General features: G+C 47.4%; 1 protein-coding gene across 1 annotated transcript in view; it reads right to left on the reverse strand.

The window, feature by feature from the left end:
* Positions 1 to 19,663, reverse strand: part of LOC108533311 (eyes absent homolog 2) — a 48,137-nt gene extending 28,474 nt beyond the window's left edge. Inside the window, exon 1 of the mRNA XM_017877889.1 lies at positions 19,574 to 19,663. Coding sequence (XP_017733378.1) covers positions 19,574 to 19,633 — 60 coding nt within the window. The 5' untranslated portion in view covers positions 19,634 to 19,663. The remainder of the gene's footprint in view (positions 1 to 19,573) is intronic.
* Positions 19,664 to 19,946: the final 283 nt, after the last annotated feature.

Here is a 19,946-nt window from a genome sequence, read left to right on the forward strand (position 1 = left end):
AAAAAAAAAAAAAAAAAAAAAAAAAAAAAAAAAGGATAATGTGTGTATGTATTGCTTTTGAAAAATAATCACAAATATCTCACTGAGATAGAGACAAAAATCTCTATCATTGGACAGAAACGAGTATTGGACTAGGGATAGAAACCAGTATTTATTTAAAGTTTTCAATGTGCCAGGGACTATGGCCAGCACTTTCTATATATGTAGCGGGAAACTAGGAGAAAATGAGGCAGAGAGGAGTGTGGGAACATGCCTGTTACGGGTTGAACTGTGTCCCCGACAAGATGTTGAATGTGACCTTATTTGGAAATAGCGTCTTTGCAGATGCTCACATTAAGATGAGGACCTTCGAGTGGACCTTCATCCAATATGTCTGTGTCCTTATAAAGGGGGTATTTGGACACAGAGACAGACAGAGGAAGAATGCCAGGTGATGATGAGGACAGACTGGGTGACATGTTCTCTATGAGTCAGAGGACGTCTGAGACCACCAGGAGTTAGGAGAGAGGCAAGGAACAGATTCTCCCTCGCAGGCCTCAGAAGGAACCAACCTTGATCTTGGACTTCTCGTCTCATGAACTGTGGGACGGTAAGTTTCTCTTGTTTAAGGCATCCAGTCTGTGGGACTTCGTAATGGCAGCCGAGGCGAACTCAGATGTGTCCAAGGCGAGGGGAAGAGGAGCCAGCACCTGGACCCATCTGCTTTCAGAGCCTGTGCTCAAGATCTGTCTATCCCAAAACTACAAAAACACCTACTATGGACCCAGCACCGCATCACACAATGATGGGTCAAGAGAAGGGAAGCTTCTTTCTTCTCCAAGAAAACATCCAGTGTCGGGGGATGGGAGAGGAGGCCCTGGGGACCCTGGGATGGGGAACCACGGTGACTTCCGTGGAGGCTTCAGCAGTGGCATCCGGGGCCGGGGTCATAGCCATGGACAGGGCCTGGGCCAAAGCTGAGGAGCTCGCGGAGGCAAGACCAAGGACAAGGAGTGGACGCCCATCCCCAGGCTGGGCCGCCTGGTCAAGGACATGAAGATCAAGTTCCTGGAGGAGATCTCTCTCTTCTTCCTGGCCATCAAAGAGTTTGAGATCATTGGCTTTTTCCTGGGGGCCTCACTCAAGGATGAGGTTTTGAAAATCTGCAAAAGCAGACCCACGCCGGCCAGCGCACCAGGTTCAAGGGATTTATTGCCATTGGTGACAACTACAATAGCATGTTGTTCTGGATGTTAAGTGCTCCAAGGAGGTGGCCACTGCCATCCACGGGCCATCATCCTGGCCTAGCTCTCCACTGTCCCCATGCGCAGAGGCTACTGGGGGAGCAAGATCAGCAAGCCCCACACCATCCCCTGTAAGGTGACAGGCTGCTGTGGCTCTGTGCTGGTGTGCTTCATCCCTGCACCCAGGGGCACTGGCATGGTCTCGGCCCCCATGCCCAAGAAGCTGCTGCTGATGGCTGCTATTTATGACCGCTATGCCTCAGCCAGGGGCTGCACTGCCACCCTGGGAAACTTCGCCAAGGCCACCTTTGACGCTGTCTCTAAGACCTACAGCTACCTGACCCCAACCTCTGGAAGGAGACTGTATTCACCAAGTCTCCCTAGAATTCAGGAATTCAGGTCAGGAATTCACTGACCACCTTGTCAAGATCTCACCAGAGTCTCTGCAGAGGACCCACACTCCAGCTGTGGCTATAATATAGGGTTTTTATACAAGAAAAATAAAGTGAATTAAGCTTGAAAAAAAAAAAAAAAAAGAGGGGAGGCTTCAAGGATGAAATTTGGCTCTTGCCCTCACAGTGCTATCATGCCACTGGAAAAGACAAGGCAAAGAGGCATGAAATACCAAATTGCTGATTCAAGATGCATACACACTGATCATCTTCTATGTGTCCAACACTGGCCTGGGCACTGCATGTGTCTTGGAGTTATTCCCGTCTCCTCTCTCTGACATCCTGCCACCCATCCATCACCAAATCCTGTTGGCTTTCCCTTTGACATATACCCACAATATGACCATTCTCACCTCCTCCACTGGTCCAAACCACCATCATCTCCCACCTAGATCAGAGGTTAGTAAGCTAAAACCAGGGGCCAATCTGGCCCGTTGCCTGTTTGTGTAAATAAAGTTTTATTAGAACACATCTATGTTCATGCATTTACATCCTGTCTGCTGCCGCTTTTGTGCTACTGCAGAAGATCTGAGTAGCTGAGACAGGTCCAGTATGATGTGCAAAGCCAAAAATATTTACTGTCTGGCCCTTTACAGAAGTTTGTTGACCCCTGGCGTAGGCTACTACAGTCACCTCCTCACTCTTCCTGCTCCTATCCTTATCTACCCCCTATCCTCCCAGCCCTAGTCTCCATCCAGCAGCCAGAGGCATCCTGTTCAACCGTAAGTCGGATCATGTCCCACTCCTGCTCAAATCCCCACAATGGGTCCCACCTCCCTCCAACTAAAAGCACAGTCCTCATAATGGACCCTGGCTCCATGTGGTCTGCCCACTCTCAGGTTCATCGCCTCCCTGATCTCATCTCCTACCCTCTCCTTACTACACTGCCCATACAGTGGCCTCCTGCAGCTCACTGCAGCCTCCGCCTCCCTGGTCAGTGATTCTCCTGCCTCAGCCTCCCGAGTAGCTGGGGTTACAGGCATGCACCACCACGCCTGGCTAATTTTTGTATTTTTAGTAGAGACAGGGTCTCACCATGTTGGCCAGGCTGGTCTTCAACTCCTGACCACAAGTGATCCGCCCACCTCGGCCTCCCAAAGTGCTGGGATTCCAGGCATGAGCCACCGTGGCCAGCCTGGAATAGTTTTAGATTTACAGAAAAGTTGCAAAGATAGTACAGAGAGTTCTCATACACCCCACACCCACTTTCTCCTTTTATTAACATCTTACTTTAGTATGTGCATTTGTCAAAACTAATAAGCAGATAGTGCTAACTACTGTCAATTACTTATTCAGATTTTTAAGGCCTTCTCACTACTGTTCTTTTACTGTTCCAGGATCCGAAGGTGGATACCACATGACGCTTAGTCGTCCTGTCTTCTTAGGCTTCTCTGAGCTGTGCCAGTTTCTCAGGCTTTCCTTGCTTTTGAGGACAGTGTAAAGGAGAACTGGTCAGGTATTTTGTAAAATGTTTGTCCACTGGGATTTTTCCGATGTTTTTTTCACGATTACACTGGGTTCCTGGGTTTTGGGAAGGTCTCACAGACGTAGAGTGCCATTCTCTTCACATCACATCAAGGGTCAATATTATCAACATGACTAATCACTGTTGATGTTGACCTTGATCACCTGGCTCAGGTGGTCTTCATCAGGGTTCTCCACTCCGAAGTTACTATTCCCCCCATCTATATTGTACTCTTTGGAAAGAAGTCACTATATGTGGCTCACACTATGGGTGTAGTATCTACAAAAGTTACCTGGAATTTTTCTGCATGGGAGATTTGTCTATTCTCTCCACTTATTTATTTATGCAATCATTTATCTACATCAGTATAGACTCATACACACTTATTTTATACTTTGGGTTAGAATCTGATATTACATTATTTGTTTTATTATTCCAGCTTTTATTTTATTTCGCTCTTTTTATTTTATTGTTCCAGATTTGGCCATTGGGATCCGATATTACATTATTTATTTTATTACTCCAGCTTTTATTTTATTTCGTTGTTCTTTTTATTTTATTTTTCTGGATTTGGCCATTGGGAACTCTTTCAATTGGATCCTGTGTTCCTCTGGCATAACTCATCACTTTGGGTTTTTCTAAGCAATTCCTTACTTTATGGTGCTAAAAGATGCTCCAGGATAATCATATAGTTCTTGGCCCAGCCCTAGAATCAGCCATGTCTCCATGGAGCTCTGGTTCCCTTTTCTTGCAGTATGGTATTAGAAACTATTATCTGAGTATCCTCATTGCTACAAAGATGTCATTGCTTCTGGGCTCAGGTAACACAGCAAGGTCTTCAGTTTCCTTTTTTCTTTTTTTTTTGAGATAGAGTTTCACTCTTGTCGCCCAGGCTGGAATGCAGTGGGGTGATCTCGGCTCACTGCAACTTCTGTCTCCCAGGTTCAAGCGATTCTCCTGCCTCAGTCTCCCAAGTAGCTGGCATTACAGGTGCCTGCCACCACACCTGCCTAATTTTTTGTATTTTTAGTACAGATGGGGTTTCATCATGTTGGCCAGGCTGGTCTCAAACTCCTGACCTCAGGTAATCCGCCCACCTGGACCTTCCAAAGTGCTGGGATTATGGTGTGAGCCACCACATCCAGTCAGTCTTCACTGTTGTTTTTTTTTTTAATTACAAAATATGGCTATTCCATCTGCTTGCAGGTGCATTATGAGGCAAGAGGCAGGTGCCAAATAAATGATACAAATTATAGTCCAGACCCCTCTTTTCACCAGTGTGGAAACTACAGCTCAGACAGAATCTGCAGAAAATTTCTGTAAAGAGTCACAGGGCATGGGGCCGGGCGCGGTGGCTCACGCCTGTAATCCCAGCATTTTGGGAGGCTGAGGTGGTGGATCATGAAGTCAGAAGATCGAGACCATCCTGGGTAAAAAGGTGAAACCCCATCTCTACTAAAAATACAAAAAATGAGCTGGGCATGGTGGTGGGTACCTGTAGTCCCACCTACTCGGGAGGCTGAGGCAGGAGAATGGCGTGAACCCGGGAGGTGGAGCTTGCAGTGAGCTGACATTGCGCCACTGCACTCCAACCTGGGAGACGGAGCGAGACTCCGTCTCAAAAAAAAAAAAAAAAAGTCACAGGGCATAGATGAAGGTATCTGCTGGGATTGCAGGGGCCTTCCAACTTCAGCAGCGATGAATTTGTCCATTTGGCACATGCTCTATAACTCCAGTGTCAGCTTTAGGGTGATGTTAGTCTTATAAAACGCGTGGGAGAGCATCCCATCTTTTTCTTTGTTCTGTAGTTTGTGCTGGATGAGATTTATCCTTTCCTTGAAGGTTTGTTGGAACTCTTGTTTAAAACCAGCAGGACCTGGTGCCTTTTTTTGGGGGGGGGCACCAAAAACACACTTCCTCTTTAATGATTTAACAAATTTTCATGATCTTTGGTTTGTTTTATTTATTTTTTATTTCCACTTGGGCTAATTTCAGTAATTTGTGCCTTCTTGAAAAGCGTCAATCTCACCTAGATTTTCAAATTCATTGGTCAAACAGCATACCTGGCATTCTTGTAATTAAAAGAAACGACCTTCCCTGAATTTTAGTAAGTCCACCCTTTCATTCTGGATGTTGTTTATTGATCTCTCTCTCTCTTTTCCCCTTTGATTAAGTTTGCTAAAGCCTTATTTTAATGGTCTTTCCAATTATTCTTATGAATTTTACTGTTTTTCTAACAAATGTCATTTAGGACTGTAAATGCCTATCTGGGCCACCCTTCTGCATCCCACAGGTATGATATTTAGTAGTATTTTTGTTTTTTTTTTGAGATGGAGTCTTGCTCTGTCATCCAGGCTGGAGTGCAGTTGTGCAATCTCAGCTCACTGCAACCTCCGCCTCCTGGGTTCAAGCGATTGTTCTGCCGCAGCTTCCTGAGTAGCTGGGACTACAGCGTGCACCACCACGCCTGGCTAATTTTTGTATTTTTAGTAGAGATGAGGTTTCACCACCTTGGCCAGTCTGGTCTCAAACTCCTGATCTCAAGTGATCTGGCCGCCTCAGCCTCCCGAAGTGCTGGGATTACAGGTGTGAGCCACCATCCCCAGCCGATACTTAGTATTATTGTTGCACATTGCTGATCAGTAAACTCAGTGACAAATACTTATCAAAACCTGTTCTGATTAAGCTGGTGATGGCTGGGGTTTCTCAAACTCTCCTGCTGTGGTTTGATCCCATTACTTTTTGTCCTTGGCTGCTTGGAGACATGAATGCGGAAATCGTTGACAAATTTGCGTTAGAAAAATGACTCTCATCAGGGCCCGGATGAACTCCCTGGCTGCTCCTTCTCCTCTGAGGCAGGTATATTTTTTAAGTGAGACTGCTTAATGCTGCCTCCAGACTAGCCAGAGAGGAGTCTACTCCCTGGGAGGGAAACCTTGGCCACATCTCTTGTGCTATCTAAGTGTTTAACTTATCTTAAGAGCGCTAAAGAGGCTATGGCCTGAATTGTATTGATGACCAGCTGGGCAGGATGCTTTGGAGAGAGTTCAGTGCTAACACAGTGACATATTATTTTCCTGATAGCTCCTAAAGACCATAAATCACACGTTTAGCAACCAGGCCCACGTGTCAGGCAAGCAGCCATGGCTGCCGTAATTTCAGCAACTTCTGAGCCTCTCCGGCATGGTCTTTCCTAAAGCCCTGGCTGCATCTTGAAACATTCCCCTTCCAGCCTGCCCGAATGCCTGGCCATTCCTGCATCAGGCTAGGGATACCTTTTGCCAAAGATCTTTAGGGTCACCTTGTTTCTCCTGAAAGGCTCTTTCCTTATTTTCTTATTTTTTGAGATGGAGTCTTGCTCTGTTGTCCAGGCTGGAGTGCAGTGGTCCTTTCTTGGCTCACTGCAACCTGTCTCCCAGGCTCAGGCAATTCTCCTGCCTTAGCCTCCTGAGTAGCTGGGATGACAGGCACGCACCACCATGCCCAGCTAATATTTCTGTGTGTGTGCGTGTGTGTTTTTTTTAGTAGAGACAGGATTTTGCCACGTTGGCTGGGCTGGTCTTGAACTTCTGACCTCAAGTGATCTGCCCACCTCAGCCTCCCAAAGTGCTGGGATTACAGGAATGAGCCACCACACCTGGCTCCCTGAAAGACTCTTTTCTTCCATCCATTCAGTTGATCCATGTTCTCCACTTCCTAGTTCATCTCAAACTCTATTCTCCATGAAAGATAAACATCCTAGCAGAGAAGTCAGCTTAGCCTGGGATCAAATCTCCACATTCTTCTTACTAGCTGTGTGACCCTGGGAAAGGGACCTTTCTGGACCTCAGTTTCCTCATCTGTAAAATGGAGATTTAAAAAACCATCTCCTTTGCGGGGCTGCTGTGAGGATGCAGTGAGATGATTCATGTGCAACGCCTGGTGCAAAAGAAGAGCTTGATATGTGTCAGCTGTTGGGCAAGTGAACCTGTCTGTGCCTCAGTTTTCCCATCTCTAACATGGGGATGCGTAACAGTACCTGCCTTCTGTGGTTGTAAGGGTTAATGAATGGGTACAGACAAGCCCTTCAGTCCCTGCCAGGCACAGAGTCGCATGCAGGACACTAGCTCCCATCAGGATTGTGCTTGTTACTCCCACACGTGCCCTGACTCAGCTCCAACCAGGTCATCACCCCTTGTCCATGCAGGTCATGTCCTTTCTGGAAGTGCAATCAGATCCCTTGCACATTGCTTTGATCACCTCCAGGCGATGCATCCCCTCAGTGGGGAGGGAAGGATGCTGCCGTGTTTGTGTGGTTGCTTGTCATTGTTTGTGCGAGTTTTACTTTGCATAAGATGCTGTGCACTCTCGTAGCGGAGGAATCTAAGAATTTGATTTTTCATCTTACAAAGACACGAAAAATCTTGGCCAGGCGTGGTGGCTCACGCCTGTAATCCCAGCACTTTGGGAGGCTGAAGTGGATGGATCACTTGAGGTCGGGAGTTTGAGACCAGCTTGGCCAACATAGTGAAACCCTGTCTCTACTAAAAATACAAAAATTAGCCAGGTGTGGTGGCTTTAGGAGCTATCAGCTGGTGGTCCCAGCTACTCGGGGGGCTGAGGCATAAGAATCGCTTGAACCTGGGAGATGGAGATTGCAGTGAGCTGAGATCGCAGCACTGCACTCCAGCCTGAGAGATATAGCGAGAATCCATCTCAATACACACACACATACACACACACACACACAACAAAATAAACAAAAGCAAAATCAGAAAAACCCAAAGAGATGACAAATATTTGTCTTCTCTATAAACACTGGGACTTTCTCCTCCTCTTGGTGTCAGATCTTGGCTTTCCACCACCACACTTCTCAGTGACTTCAGCCTCCCTTGCACTTTCTTTTCTTCCTTTGAGTCCACTGTCTGCGGCACTGCATGAGCTCCTAGATTCTTACTGGGAATCCTTTTTCTCAAACCAGACGTACATCACCGTCCCTGGCAGAGGCAGCACAGCACCATGGATAAGGGCAGGGTCTCTGGAGCCAGGCCACCTGTGTCTGAATATTGCCACTGCCAACTATGTGACTTGGGCTGTTCATTTAGCCACTCTCTGCTTCAGTTTCCCCATTTGTAAAATGGGTGCTATGAACTGAACATTTGTGTCTCCTCCCAAAATTCGTATGTTGAAAATCTAACCTCCCTATGCGGCTGTATTTGGAGGTAGGGCCTCTAAGGAAGTAATTAAGGTTAAGTGAGGTCACAGGGTGGGGTCCTAACCCAATGGAATTGGTGTCCTTGTTAGAGGAGACACTAGATAGCTGTTTCTCTCTGGCTCTCTCTCCATGTACATGCAGTGAGGAAAGGCCGGGTGAAGATACAGCAAGAAGGCAGCCATCTGCAAGCCAAGAAGAGGACCCTCACCAGAAACCAACTTTGCCAGCACCTGGATCATGGACTTCCAGCCTGCAGAACTGTGAGAAAGGAAATTTCTGTCATGTAAGCCACCCGCTCCATGGTATTTTATTATGACAGACTGAGCAGACTAGTATAATGGGGATAGTAATAGGATTAAATGAAGTAAAACATACAAGCCAACTAGAACGGTGCCTGGTATGTAGTGAGTGCTCAGTAAATGTCAGTTATTATTGAGATTTCGATCAGAGGAAGAAGTGGGAAGTCGGCCAAGTTAAATACCTCCCTCAAGGTCTGAGAGCTCAGAAGAATTGGGGTCAGAATTGGAACTTAGGTCTCCTGACCCCAAATAGCATCCCACTCCTTCCATGGTGCCAGGCCTCTCAGTGGATGGCACTCACTCGGGTGGAGCAGCGCTCCTTCACGTCGCACCTTCATGGATTTAGCCATAGAGGAGTCCCCCCTTTCACTAACTTCTCAGGCTTTATTTTTTTTTTGTGACATAGACTCTTGCTCTGTCGCCCAGGCTGGAGTGCAATGGCGTGATCACAGCTAGCTCACTGCAGCTTCAACCTCCCAGGCTCAATCGATCCTCTACCTCAGCCTCCTGAGTAGCTGAGACTATAGGCACTCATCACCATGCCCGGCTAATTTTTTTTTTTTTTTGTATTTTTTGAAGATACGGAGTTTCGTCATGTTGCCCACGCTGGTCTCAAACTCCTGGGCTCAAGTGATCCTCCTGCCTCAGCCTCCCAAAGTGCTGGGATTACAGGCATGAGCCACTGCGCTTGGCCTCCTCATTTATCTTTACACTGATGCTCCTGCGCAAACCTATGCTTCATCCTAAGCATCATTACCTATGACATCACTGGTTTGATGTACTGGTCATTTTTCCACGAAAACACGAGTAAGAAAAAACAATACATTTAACAAAGTGGTTTTTTGTTTTGTTTGTTTTGTATTTTAATTAAGAGCAAACCACATGGCACCTGGAGTGTACTGTGCTCAAGGCGTCCATAAATACTGCTTAGCCGGCTGACATCTCTCAGGGACTCAGTGTGGTGGGCATTTGGGTGGGACGATTCCACTTCGTACAAGACTGTCCAGCATATTGGTTTGAGTGGTATTGCTGGCTCTGCCTCTGAAAGCAAACAGTTCTCTCCCTTCATGTGACAACCAACTACCCCAACCCCCAATTTCTTTTTTCTTTTTTTTTCTGAGACAGAGTGTCAACTCTGTCACCCAGGCTGAAGTGAAGTGGTGCGATGTTGGCTCAATGCAACCTCTGCCTCCCGCCCACCCCCAGTTTCTTTCTTTCTTTTCTTTTTTTTTTTTTGAGACAGAGTCTTGCTCCATCACCCAGGCTGGAGTGCAGTGGCGTGATCTCGGCTCACTGCAAACTCTGCCTCCCAGGTTCAAGCGATTCTCCTGCCTCAGCCTCCTGAGTAGCTGGGATTACAGGTACCCGCTATCACACCTGTCCAATTTTTGTATTTTTAGTAGAGACGGGGTTTCACCACGTTGGCCAGGCTGGTTTCGAACCCCTGACCTCAAATGATCTGCCCACCTCAGCCTCCCAAAGTGCTGGGATTACAGGCGTGAGCCACCAGGCCTGGACCCACCCCTAGTTTCTAATGTGCCCCCCTATCTCTCCAGGGGATGGGGCTGCCCTCAGGTGGGAACGCTGCTCTAGTTAAACACACTGACACTAATGCGGATGAGAACATTCAGAATGCCCACTCTTCGAGAAAAAACAATGGTGCACTCCCCTGTCCTCCCAACGCACAGATGACGCTGTTAAGGAGCAGGGCTGCTGATTCACAATACAGGTGGTAGGAGGTATGTGTACAGTGTGGAGGAATAATCCAGGGCAAACACGTCAGACTAGAGGATCTAGCAAATGAGGAGAATGGGCCAGGGTCCAGGCACCCGGCTGAGGCTGCAGAACCAGAGACCAGGATTTGAGGAGAAGAAAATGCAGTAACTGGAAATTGAGGTCTGTAAGATAGGAGTTGAGAATTAAGTGCTGTGGCAGATTGCTAGTTTTTCATCCAGTACCTGTTCTTCCTACTTCCAAAGTGATGGAATTTTTAGTAAGGCATGACTGCCTAGACTGAAGACTACAACTCCCAGCCTCCCTTGCTGGCCAGTGGGATGTAAGTGCAAGTATTGTGTGGTGCTTCTGGGAAAGTCTTTGAGAACCTCCAGGTGCTGTCTGAAAGGGAAAAGGCAGTTCCTCTTTGCCCCTTCCTCCATTCTGATACCTGGAACTGAAATGTCACTATCTTGGATCATGAGGGCAAGACACTTGAGGGTTGGTGAAGGTGCAAGCTGGCAGGAATCTGAGTTCTTCATCAGAAGAGGTCCCTGGACTGCTAACCTCTAGAGTTCTACAGATAAGAGAAATACATCCTGTTTTGTGTGGACCACGTTAACCTACTTAATTTCTAATAAAGTCAAAGGCACATAAACAAAGTCAGTTTCCTGAAAGTTAGAAATTCCAGAAGGCAGTTGTTACCATGGATGGGGTCATAGGGCAAGATCATCAACAGTCAAGAATCAACAATTTACTGATCACCTACGACGTGCCAGTTATAGCAGTGAACACAGTGGACATGTTCTCTGCCCTCCTGGAACACACAGCTGGTGGGGAACACAGAATTCACATATTTCAAATAATTAATGAAATGGTTACAAAGAGTGCAAAATGTACTGTATAAGCATGAGGCATCCTGGGAGCATATGATGGCGGAATCTAACCTTTTGAGGGGGATCAGGTAAGACTTCCCTAAGGACGTGGCACTGGTTCAGAGATTTAAGAGGTGCATAGGAACTGGTGAGGCCTTGGACCTTGAGAACAAGAGGAGGGGAGAATGGTGCGGAAGTGTGTTCCAGACAGAGGGCATGGAGTGGGCAGAATCTTAAGGTAGTGGGGAGCATGGATGTTCAAGGAATTAAAAAAAAGCCCATTGGATCTGGAGTGGAGTAAATGATGAGAAGAGTAGGAGAAAAACTCTGGAGAAGCAGGTGGTGCCAGTCCATTAAAGTTCACTGAATAGCTTTTTTTTTTTGAGATGGAGTCTCGCTCTGTTGCCCAGGCTGGAGTGCAGAGGCGTAATCTTGCCTCACTGCAACCTCTGACTCCTGGTTTCAAGAGATTCTCCTGCCTTAGCCTCCCGAGTAGCTGGGATTACAGCCGTCCACCACCATGCCCTGCTAGTTTTTGTATTTTTAGTAGAGACAGGGTTTTGCCATGTTGGCCAGGCTGGTCTCGAACTCCTGACCTCAAGAGATACACCCACTTCAACCTTCCAAAGTGCTGGGATTACAGGCGTGAACCACTGTGCCCAGCCTACTGAAGAGTGTTAAGCAGAGGGTGACATGTTCAGCTTTCCTTTTCACTCCTCTGGCTACAGTGATGAGAACTGAGGAGAGGTGTCAGGCTGAGACTGCCAGCTGACCCTCAATACACACTTCACTTCCCCTCTTTATCTATAGTAGCAGTTTTTATTGGCACGTGACTGCCCAGAATAAAGACTACATTTCCCAGGTTCCCTTGCAGGAAGGTGTGGCCAAGTGACTCCGTTAAGGCCAATGGGGTGTGAGCAGAAGACATAAGTGCAACCACTGGGTGGTGCCCTTTTCTGTCTCTGCCTCCTTCTTTCCCCTGCTGCCTGGAATGTGCCTGGAATCGTTGGCTCATGCTTGTAATCCCAGCACTTTGGGAGCTCAAGGCAGGAGGATTCCTTGAGACTATGAGTTTGAGACCAGCCTGGGTAACATAGGAGACTCCATCTCTACAGAAAATAAAAATATTAGCAGAACATGGTGACGCCTGCCTATAGCCCCAGCTACTCAGGAGGCTGACGTGGGAGGATGGCTTGAGCCCGGAAGGTGGAGGCTGCAGTGAACCATGATCATGCCATTGCACTCCAGCTTGAGTGACAGAGGTGACAGAGTAAGACCCTGTCTTTGGGGGATGGGGGGAAAGGAAGCCGCTGTGCCTGGGCTTCAGGCATGGAAGAGCTGCCTTTCTGGCCCTAGATTGTTCACATTTCAGATTTTCTCATGACAGAGAAACAGATTTGTGTTTTACTTAAGCCTTGTTATTTTGTTGAGCTTGTATCCTAATTCATAGACAGCAGGGAGACAGTGAGAAGGCTGTGACGGCGACCAGGAGAAAGATGATAGTGACTTGGACCACAGAGGTAATGGCAAGGGGAGTGAAGAAAAGCAGACAGGGCCAGGACCAGAGAATGCAGCAGAAACTCAGGCAAGGCAGGATGACGCTAGCTGCCACCAACGTCAGCCGCGGCTGTGCGACCACTGACTCCCTGGCCAGATGCATTAATTCTACTCTCTGGGCTTCCTCCCCCAGCCACCTCCTCCTGGGGCCAAACTGTTTGCCTCCCTCTTACTACTGCCCTCACCATGCCAGCCCCTGGACATCTTCTTCAGGGATAGCACCTCACCCAGGCACACCTCCTGGCTTCCAGAGGACACCCTGACACTGGCAGATTGCCCGCTAAGGCAAGGGAGAGCAAGGAAGGACCCCCGCCTCGGTCCCGCTGCATCTTGCCTGCAAATCTTATGTGTGTGTGTGTGTGTGTGTGTGTGTGTGTGTGTATGTATGTATGTATGTATGTATGTATTTTGAGATGGAGTCTTGCTCTGTTGCCCAGTCTGGACTGCAGTGGTATAATCTTGGCTCACTGCAACCTCTGCCTCCTGGTTTCAAGCAATTCTGCTGCCTCAGCCTCCCAAGTAACTGAGATTACAGGTGCACGTCACTCTGCTCAGCTGATTTTTTTTTTTTTTTTTTTTTTTGTATTTTTAGTAGAGATGGGGTTTTGCCATGTTGGCGAGGCTGGTCTTGAACTCCTGACTACAAATGATTCACCGTCTTAGCCTCCCAAAGTGCTGGGATTACAGGCATGAGCCATAGCCTGGCCCAAACTTGTGTTCTTTTAAAATATACCAAGAAGAATGTGATGCCCAGCAGGCAGGGGGTACCCAAGACAGTTCTTGTCAGCACACCTGCCATTTTAACCAAGAGGATGGGGGTTGTTACCATCTTCAGGGCTACCAAACGCCATGGATGTGGATAGCAAATTGCCAGAGTGTTTCGGTGGTGTGATGAGCTGATAATGAAAATCTGTAACCAGAGAGTCAGCCTACCTTCTCTGTCTACTTTAGATCCCTTTTATTCTGGCTTTATATCTATTTATGGTGCCTTTGTTGTTTATAGTTACCTTTGCTTGTTAACTTCTTTTTCATGCCTGAGCTAAATGTCCCCCTGATGAAATTTGGAATCATCTTTAATCACACTGCCCATAACATTTCAGCCATTCAACATGAATCTAGGTTTTAAATGTATTTTAAATTAAAGTTGTGACATCTCAAAACATAAATAATACTTTTTTTTTTTTTTTTTGGAGATTGAGTCTCCCTCTATCGCCCAGGCTGGAGTGCAGTAGCACAGTGTCGGCTGCCAGGCCTCCCCATTCTGTTCTTCTCACAGGGCAGGGCTGAACAGTATCTCCTCCTGGCTGCATCCCAGCCCAGAAGTCAAAACCTAAGGGGTCCCCGCTTGGCTGGGACAGAGGCCACAGACCTAGGTCCAGCTCTGACTCGGCAGTGGCACATCCCTGGGAAGGGGGGCTTGGGGGCTTCCCACGAACGGCTTTCAGAGTGAGCGCAGTAGAGTGGGGCCGGAGGACAGCTTCGACAGATCTTGAGCAGGTGCTTGAATTTTAACTGAACTTCCACCTTTACCCAGGTGACATTTCAGAGGAGGGTTCACCTGCCCTGCAAAATAAAAGCTGCAAAATCAGCAGCTCTTGCACAAAGGCAAGACGGCAGGGAGCAGGGGAGGGAGCTGTCGGTATTTATGCCCAAGTTGAAGCAGTTGGCTGGGACCCAGGCCTGGTCTGCTCATGACTGTCATCATCTTTGTCATATTTCTGTGTTGCCTATACTTTTATAAAATGATTGTAAAATCAGGGGTTGGCAAGCTAGTTATAGTTTTCTAATTCGCAGTAAAATAATTATGTAGCAATTCAACAATTTGCCCTGGTACCACAGAACTCCCCTTGCATATCCCCAGGGACACAGGTAGCCCCCTGGTGGAAAGGCCCACACATTGGGCAGGTATGCCAGGCTTTGTGCTGACTGCTTTCACATAGCTCCATCCTTATAACCCTATATGGTGGGGGCTTTTCTTCCACCCATTTAATAGATGAGCAAACTGAGGCTCAGAGGGATGGAGAGACTTGCCCAGGTTAGGAGATGGTGGAGCCAGGACTCAATAGCAGATGGAACTGATTAGAAGGCTTTTTTGTCCTCAACTTGGGACATGCATGCAGAATATCCTAAGATACAGCTACATGTGGCACCTTCTGTGTCCCGGACCATTCTTTTTTTTTTTTGAGACAGAGTCTCGCTCTGTCGCCCAGGCTGGAGTGCAGTGGCGCGATCTGTGCTCACTGCAGCCTCCGCCTCCTGGGTTCCAGTGATTCTCGTGACCCAGCCTCTTGGGTAGCTAGGATTACAGGCGCCTACTACCACACCTGGCTAATTTTTGTATTCTTAGTAAAGAGGGGGTTTCACCATGTTGGCCAGTCTGGTCTCAAACTCCTGACCTCAAGTGATCTACCTGCTTCGACCTCCCAAAGTGTTAGGATTACAGGTGTGAGCCACTGCACCAGGCCAATCCTGGACCATTCTTTAAACCCCACAGATTCTTTCCTCTGGGAGTCTGGAAGTTGCTGATTTAATGCAGACACCTGCTTCAATCCCTGTCCCCTGGAGTCTGTTCTCCACCAGGCAGCCAGAGGCAGCTTCTGAACCAAAGTCACATCATGTTGTTCCAAACCCTCCAATGACTTTTGTCGCCCTTGGCTGTTACCCAAAGCTTTACAATGGCCCAAAGGTGTCACCCTCATTGCCCACCGCAATTCTTTCTGTTCCCTCTGCTTCTGTCTTGCTAGTTTCCTCCCAGTTTCTGGAGCCCACCGACTCTCATCATGCCTTGGCCTTTGCACGGTGCTTCTCTCTATCTGGAACACTCTTCACCCAGATGTCGGCATGGCATCCTCCTCCACCTCCTTCAGGTCTTTGCTCAAAAGTCAGAGGAGCCTAGGTGTGGTGACTCACACCTGTAATCCCAGCACTTTGGGAGGTTGAGGAGGGCAGATCCCTTGAGGTCAGGAGTTCGAGACCACCCTGCCCAACAAGGTGAAGCCCTGTCTCTACTAAAAATACAAAAGTTAGCTGGATGTGGTGGTGCGTGCCTGTAATCTCAACTACTTGGGAGGCTGAGGCAGGATAATCACTTGAACCCAGGAGGCAGAGGTTGCAGTAAGATAAGATTGCACCACTGCACCTCCAGCCTGGGCAACAGAGTGAGACTACCTCAAAAAAAAAAAAAAAAAAAAAAAAAAGTCAAAAACCACAAAACAGAAGCCCTGGTGACAGCCTCCTCCCTGACTCTCTTGGTGTCTCTTTAGAGCACTTTGCTCTGACATCATACTTTGCATTCCATTGTTTATGGTCAGCCTCCTGAACTGGAAGGTCAATGCCTTGTGGGCATGCATCTTGCTGTGTTTGGTTTGCTGCTGAATCCACAGCACTTCCATTAGGGCCTGGCAAATGGTAAGCTCTTCATAAAGAGCTGCTGGACGGGAAGGAACTCCCTACAGGCTCAGAGAACAAAGGCTTCTGGCTTTGCCGGACCTTGAGCATGCCTCTCCCTGGTCCACACGGCTTCCCTGGGCAGCTGCAGAAGGCAGTGCTTTAGATTTTGACAGAGACTGCCTTGCACCAACAAACAATATGTTTTCACTTGTGTGAATTTTAACTTCATCATGGTATAACATGGTTTCAATTCAGCTGAGGTGCCCTGGGGGCTTCTGGCACTGGGGACATTTTTGAAATAAATTTAGAAAATAAAAACAAACTGGGTTCCCTAAGTAGCTCCAGCTGGTAATTAAGATCCTCCTTCCAGAGGTGCAACTTCGACTTCAGGGGCCAGAGAGAAACAGCAGAGTGGGGCAAGCCTCTGAAGACATCAGCTTGAAATACACACAAATCCCGCAGAATACCTGGCTCTGAGCCGCAGGTTCAACCAAGATCCACAAAGCACCTATTCCATGCCTGGTGTTGCTACTGCAGTGGAGGTTCAACCTCATATATCTGCCAGCCGATCTGGCATCTTCTCCAGGGTGTCTCAGATATCTCAAACCCCATGTACCCCAGACAGGGGGATGGGATCCTCCACTGCATACCCAACACCTCCTCTGTTCTGCCCACATCTCAGTGAAGGACAACACGTCCCGGTCAGATCAAGCCCAGGAGTCATTGCCCCCTCTCTCTACCCCAACCTCTACATCCAGTCTATTAGCAAGTCCTGTTGGCTTCACCTCACCCTCAAGTCCACGTCTTCCTACCAGTTGGATCCAATCCATTTTCTTCTCCTGCTTGGACTATTGCAGTAGCCTCTTGGCTGGTCTCCCTGCCTCCACATTTCTTTTCTTCTCTCTCTTTTTTTTTTAAGATAGAGTTTCGCTCTGTCACCCAGGCTGGAGTGCAGTGGCACGATCTCGGCTCACTGCAACCTCTGCCTCCAGGGTTTTAGTGATTCTCCTGCCTCAGCCTCCCGAGTAGCTGGGATTACAGGTGCCCGCCACCACGCCCGGCTAACATTTTTGTATTTTTAGTAGAGACGGGGTTTCATCATGTTGGCCAGGCTGGTCTCAGATTCCTGACCTCAAGTGATCCGCCCTCCTTGGCCTCCCAAAATGCTGGGATTACAGGTGTGAGCCACCATGCCCAGCCTACATTTCCCCTCTGACTGCCCATTCTCCATGCAGCAGCCAGAGAGGTCTTTTTAACACATAACCCAGACCATGTGGCTTTTCCTGCTGAACACCAGCTTGCCCCAGGGATGTCCACGGCACTTAGAACGAGCTTTGATTGCTGTGATATCTCCTGCCCCAGGCTCATCTACCCTGGCCGCCCCCATAGCTTTACTCCTGCACTACAGCCCCCATGCCTTCTCTCTGATCCCAGGGGGCTTCATGCTTGCTCTCACTCAGGACCTTTGCACTTGCTGTCCCCGCCCCCCTGCTCCCGATCTCCATCTGGCCAGCTGCTTGTCATCTTTTACTTCAAGTGTTACTGCCTTAAGAGGCCTTCCCTGGACCGGCCCCCTCAAGAATGCTGCACCCCCCCCCCCCCCCCCCCCCCCCCGCATCCTCCTCCATCCCATGTCACTTGCTCTCACATCTGATTATTTTATTTTCTTCATATACTTTTTATTATCATAAATGGTCTTGTTTATGGATTTGTCTTGGTTGTTTACTGCCTGGCCCCCCCCCGCGCAACAAGGGTCTGGGGATTCAGGGTCATCAGAGCAGAAATGGTCCCTGTCTCACCATAACCAAAAAGTGGGGGCACTAGTACATGAATGAAATCCTGCGGACTTTTCAACTACAAGGGCCAATAATTTCCACTTTCGGTTAAAGCGAGTTGGGTTTTGATCTTTGCAATCGGCTGAGTCTTTGCTGCATTAGGCTCCATAAATACTCAATGAATTCAATGGCCATCGTTTTTTTTTTTTTTTTTTTTCTCTCTCTCTTTTGTGTTCTTCGAGCCACAGACGTCATCATGAAGCGAGTCTGCGCTTTGCTTCTGAACAAAGAGACAGTCCCAGGCCTTGAAGCCAATGGTATTTATTCTCCATTGCCCCAAAGCTCTCTTTCTTCCTCAAGTTTCTACCTAGTGCTGCTCTTTAAAACATGTTGGGCAGAGAATACCAATTCCATTTTATAGATGTGAAGACTGAGGCCCAAGAGGCTTACGTAGATTGGACAAAACACAACTTTGATTATTTCAGCAAGGATTCCTCTCTCTGGAACTCTAGCCTGCAGACTAGAAAGAAAAATCTGTATGCTTTCCTAATGATAAATATTAGTGGTGCCTTGGGCTAGCCAGGATGGATTTGAAATCCGTAACCTATATATTTCTACGTCACAGTTTCGTCCCCAGGGATATTCCAGATGCCAGGAAAAAATATTCCCACTAAGAGAAATAGAATTGTTCTTTTGTCTACAGTTTTATTTTAGGTTGCCTTTATTTTTCAATCTGTTGAACCAATAAGGTGAACATAATTTACAAAGCCAGAAGATTCCCACACTGATCCTTTTATCAGCCAAAACCCCGCCTTCACATTGGAGAAAGTTGCTTGCTCTTTCATTAGAGGGAAGTAACTCATTGTATCCCCCTCTTTACTCTGCCTACCAGGAAGTGATACATTCTCAACTTGATTGCAATAGTTAGCCTGAGCCTGGATTTTTTTTTGTACAACGTCTTACCCTTCTTCATGACATAGCTTTGCTTCCCTTTGCCTTTGTGTTACTAGTTCTATTTTAAATATGTTTCCCATTCGAAATCCTTTCTGACATAGGCTGGGTATAAACAAATAAATTCAGTGTATTTTTGAAGCTACTCTCCCGCTTTTTTCCCTACCTCCCTTGGATCTTGCTTACGGGCTCAGGAGCAGATACTTTAAATAAGCATATTCCCTCTGCTTACTCTCATTCTTTCTCTTTGTAAAACATGCATTCAGGGGAATGTAAATTGTTTTTAAAAGCTTCCATCCTGGGCCACTGCTAATTATTACTGACCCGGGAGGATCTGTACTAATTTGCCTTAATAAACTTATTAAATAGCAAATTTCAGGAGGAAGAAACTATATAGCCTTTATTGGATTAGTAAAACCGCCAGTGGACATCATCGCTGGAACAGAGAAGAGCCCGTTAACTGCACAGGAAAGCTAGGGAGATAATTGAGCTAAGTGTGTTTCCAATAAACCATCACCGGCCACAGATTTGGGCCTTTTTGGGGGTTGTTAGCAAAAGTTTCAAGCTTCTAAAAGAAAAAAAAAAAAAAAAAGAAAGGAAAGGCAGCATCCTTCTTCCCATAAACTAGATGCAGGTGATTAAACATGGCAAATATTAAATGAAATCAGCAACCACAAACCTCCAGGTCATTGAAGAACAGATGTGTATCTGCAAGGTTGAAGATCATCTCTTCCATCATGAGGCCGATGCGCACGGATGTCGTGGTGTCCTGTGAGGTGGAGAAGGGGAAAATCACATGCGAGGGGAGCCTGAGGAATCTCAGCCACTCTTTTGGTCCCATCCCACGGCTGAAAAGCAGTTTTGCTTTTCATCTGCTTGGCTCACGTGTGGCCTAAAATGTGTCTCTGTGTGAGGCCGGTGTGATAATCATGTCATACAGCTTCCAGGATCTCACTTCTAGTTTTTCGCCATTTCTTTTTACCCTCTCCAGTATTTAAATCTCCTGGAAAATGACCCTGGGACTGCAACAGTGTTCAGCATTGCAAGGACAC

This window comes from Rhinopithecus bieti, unplaced genomic scaffold (genome assembly GCF_001698545.2).
Source record: "Rhinopithecus bieti isolate Rb0 unplaced genomic scaffold, ASM169854v2 scaffold_10347, whole genome shotgun sequence".
NCBI lineage: Eukaryota > Metazoa > Chordata > Mammalia > Primates > Cercopithecidae > Rhinopithecus > Rhinopithecus bieti.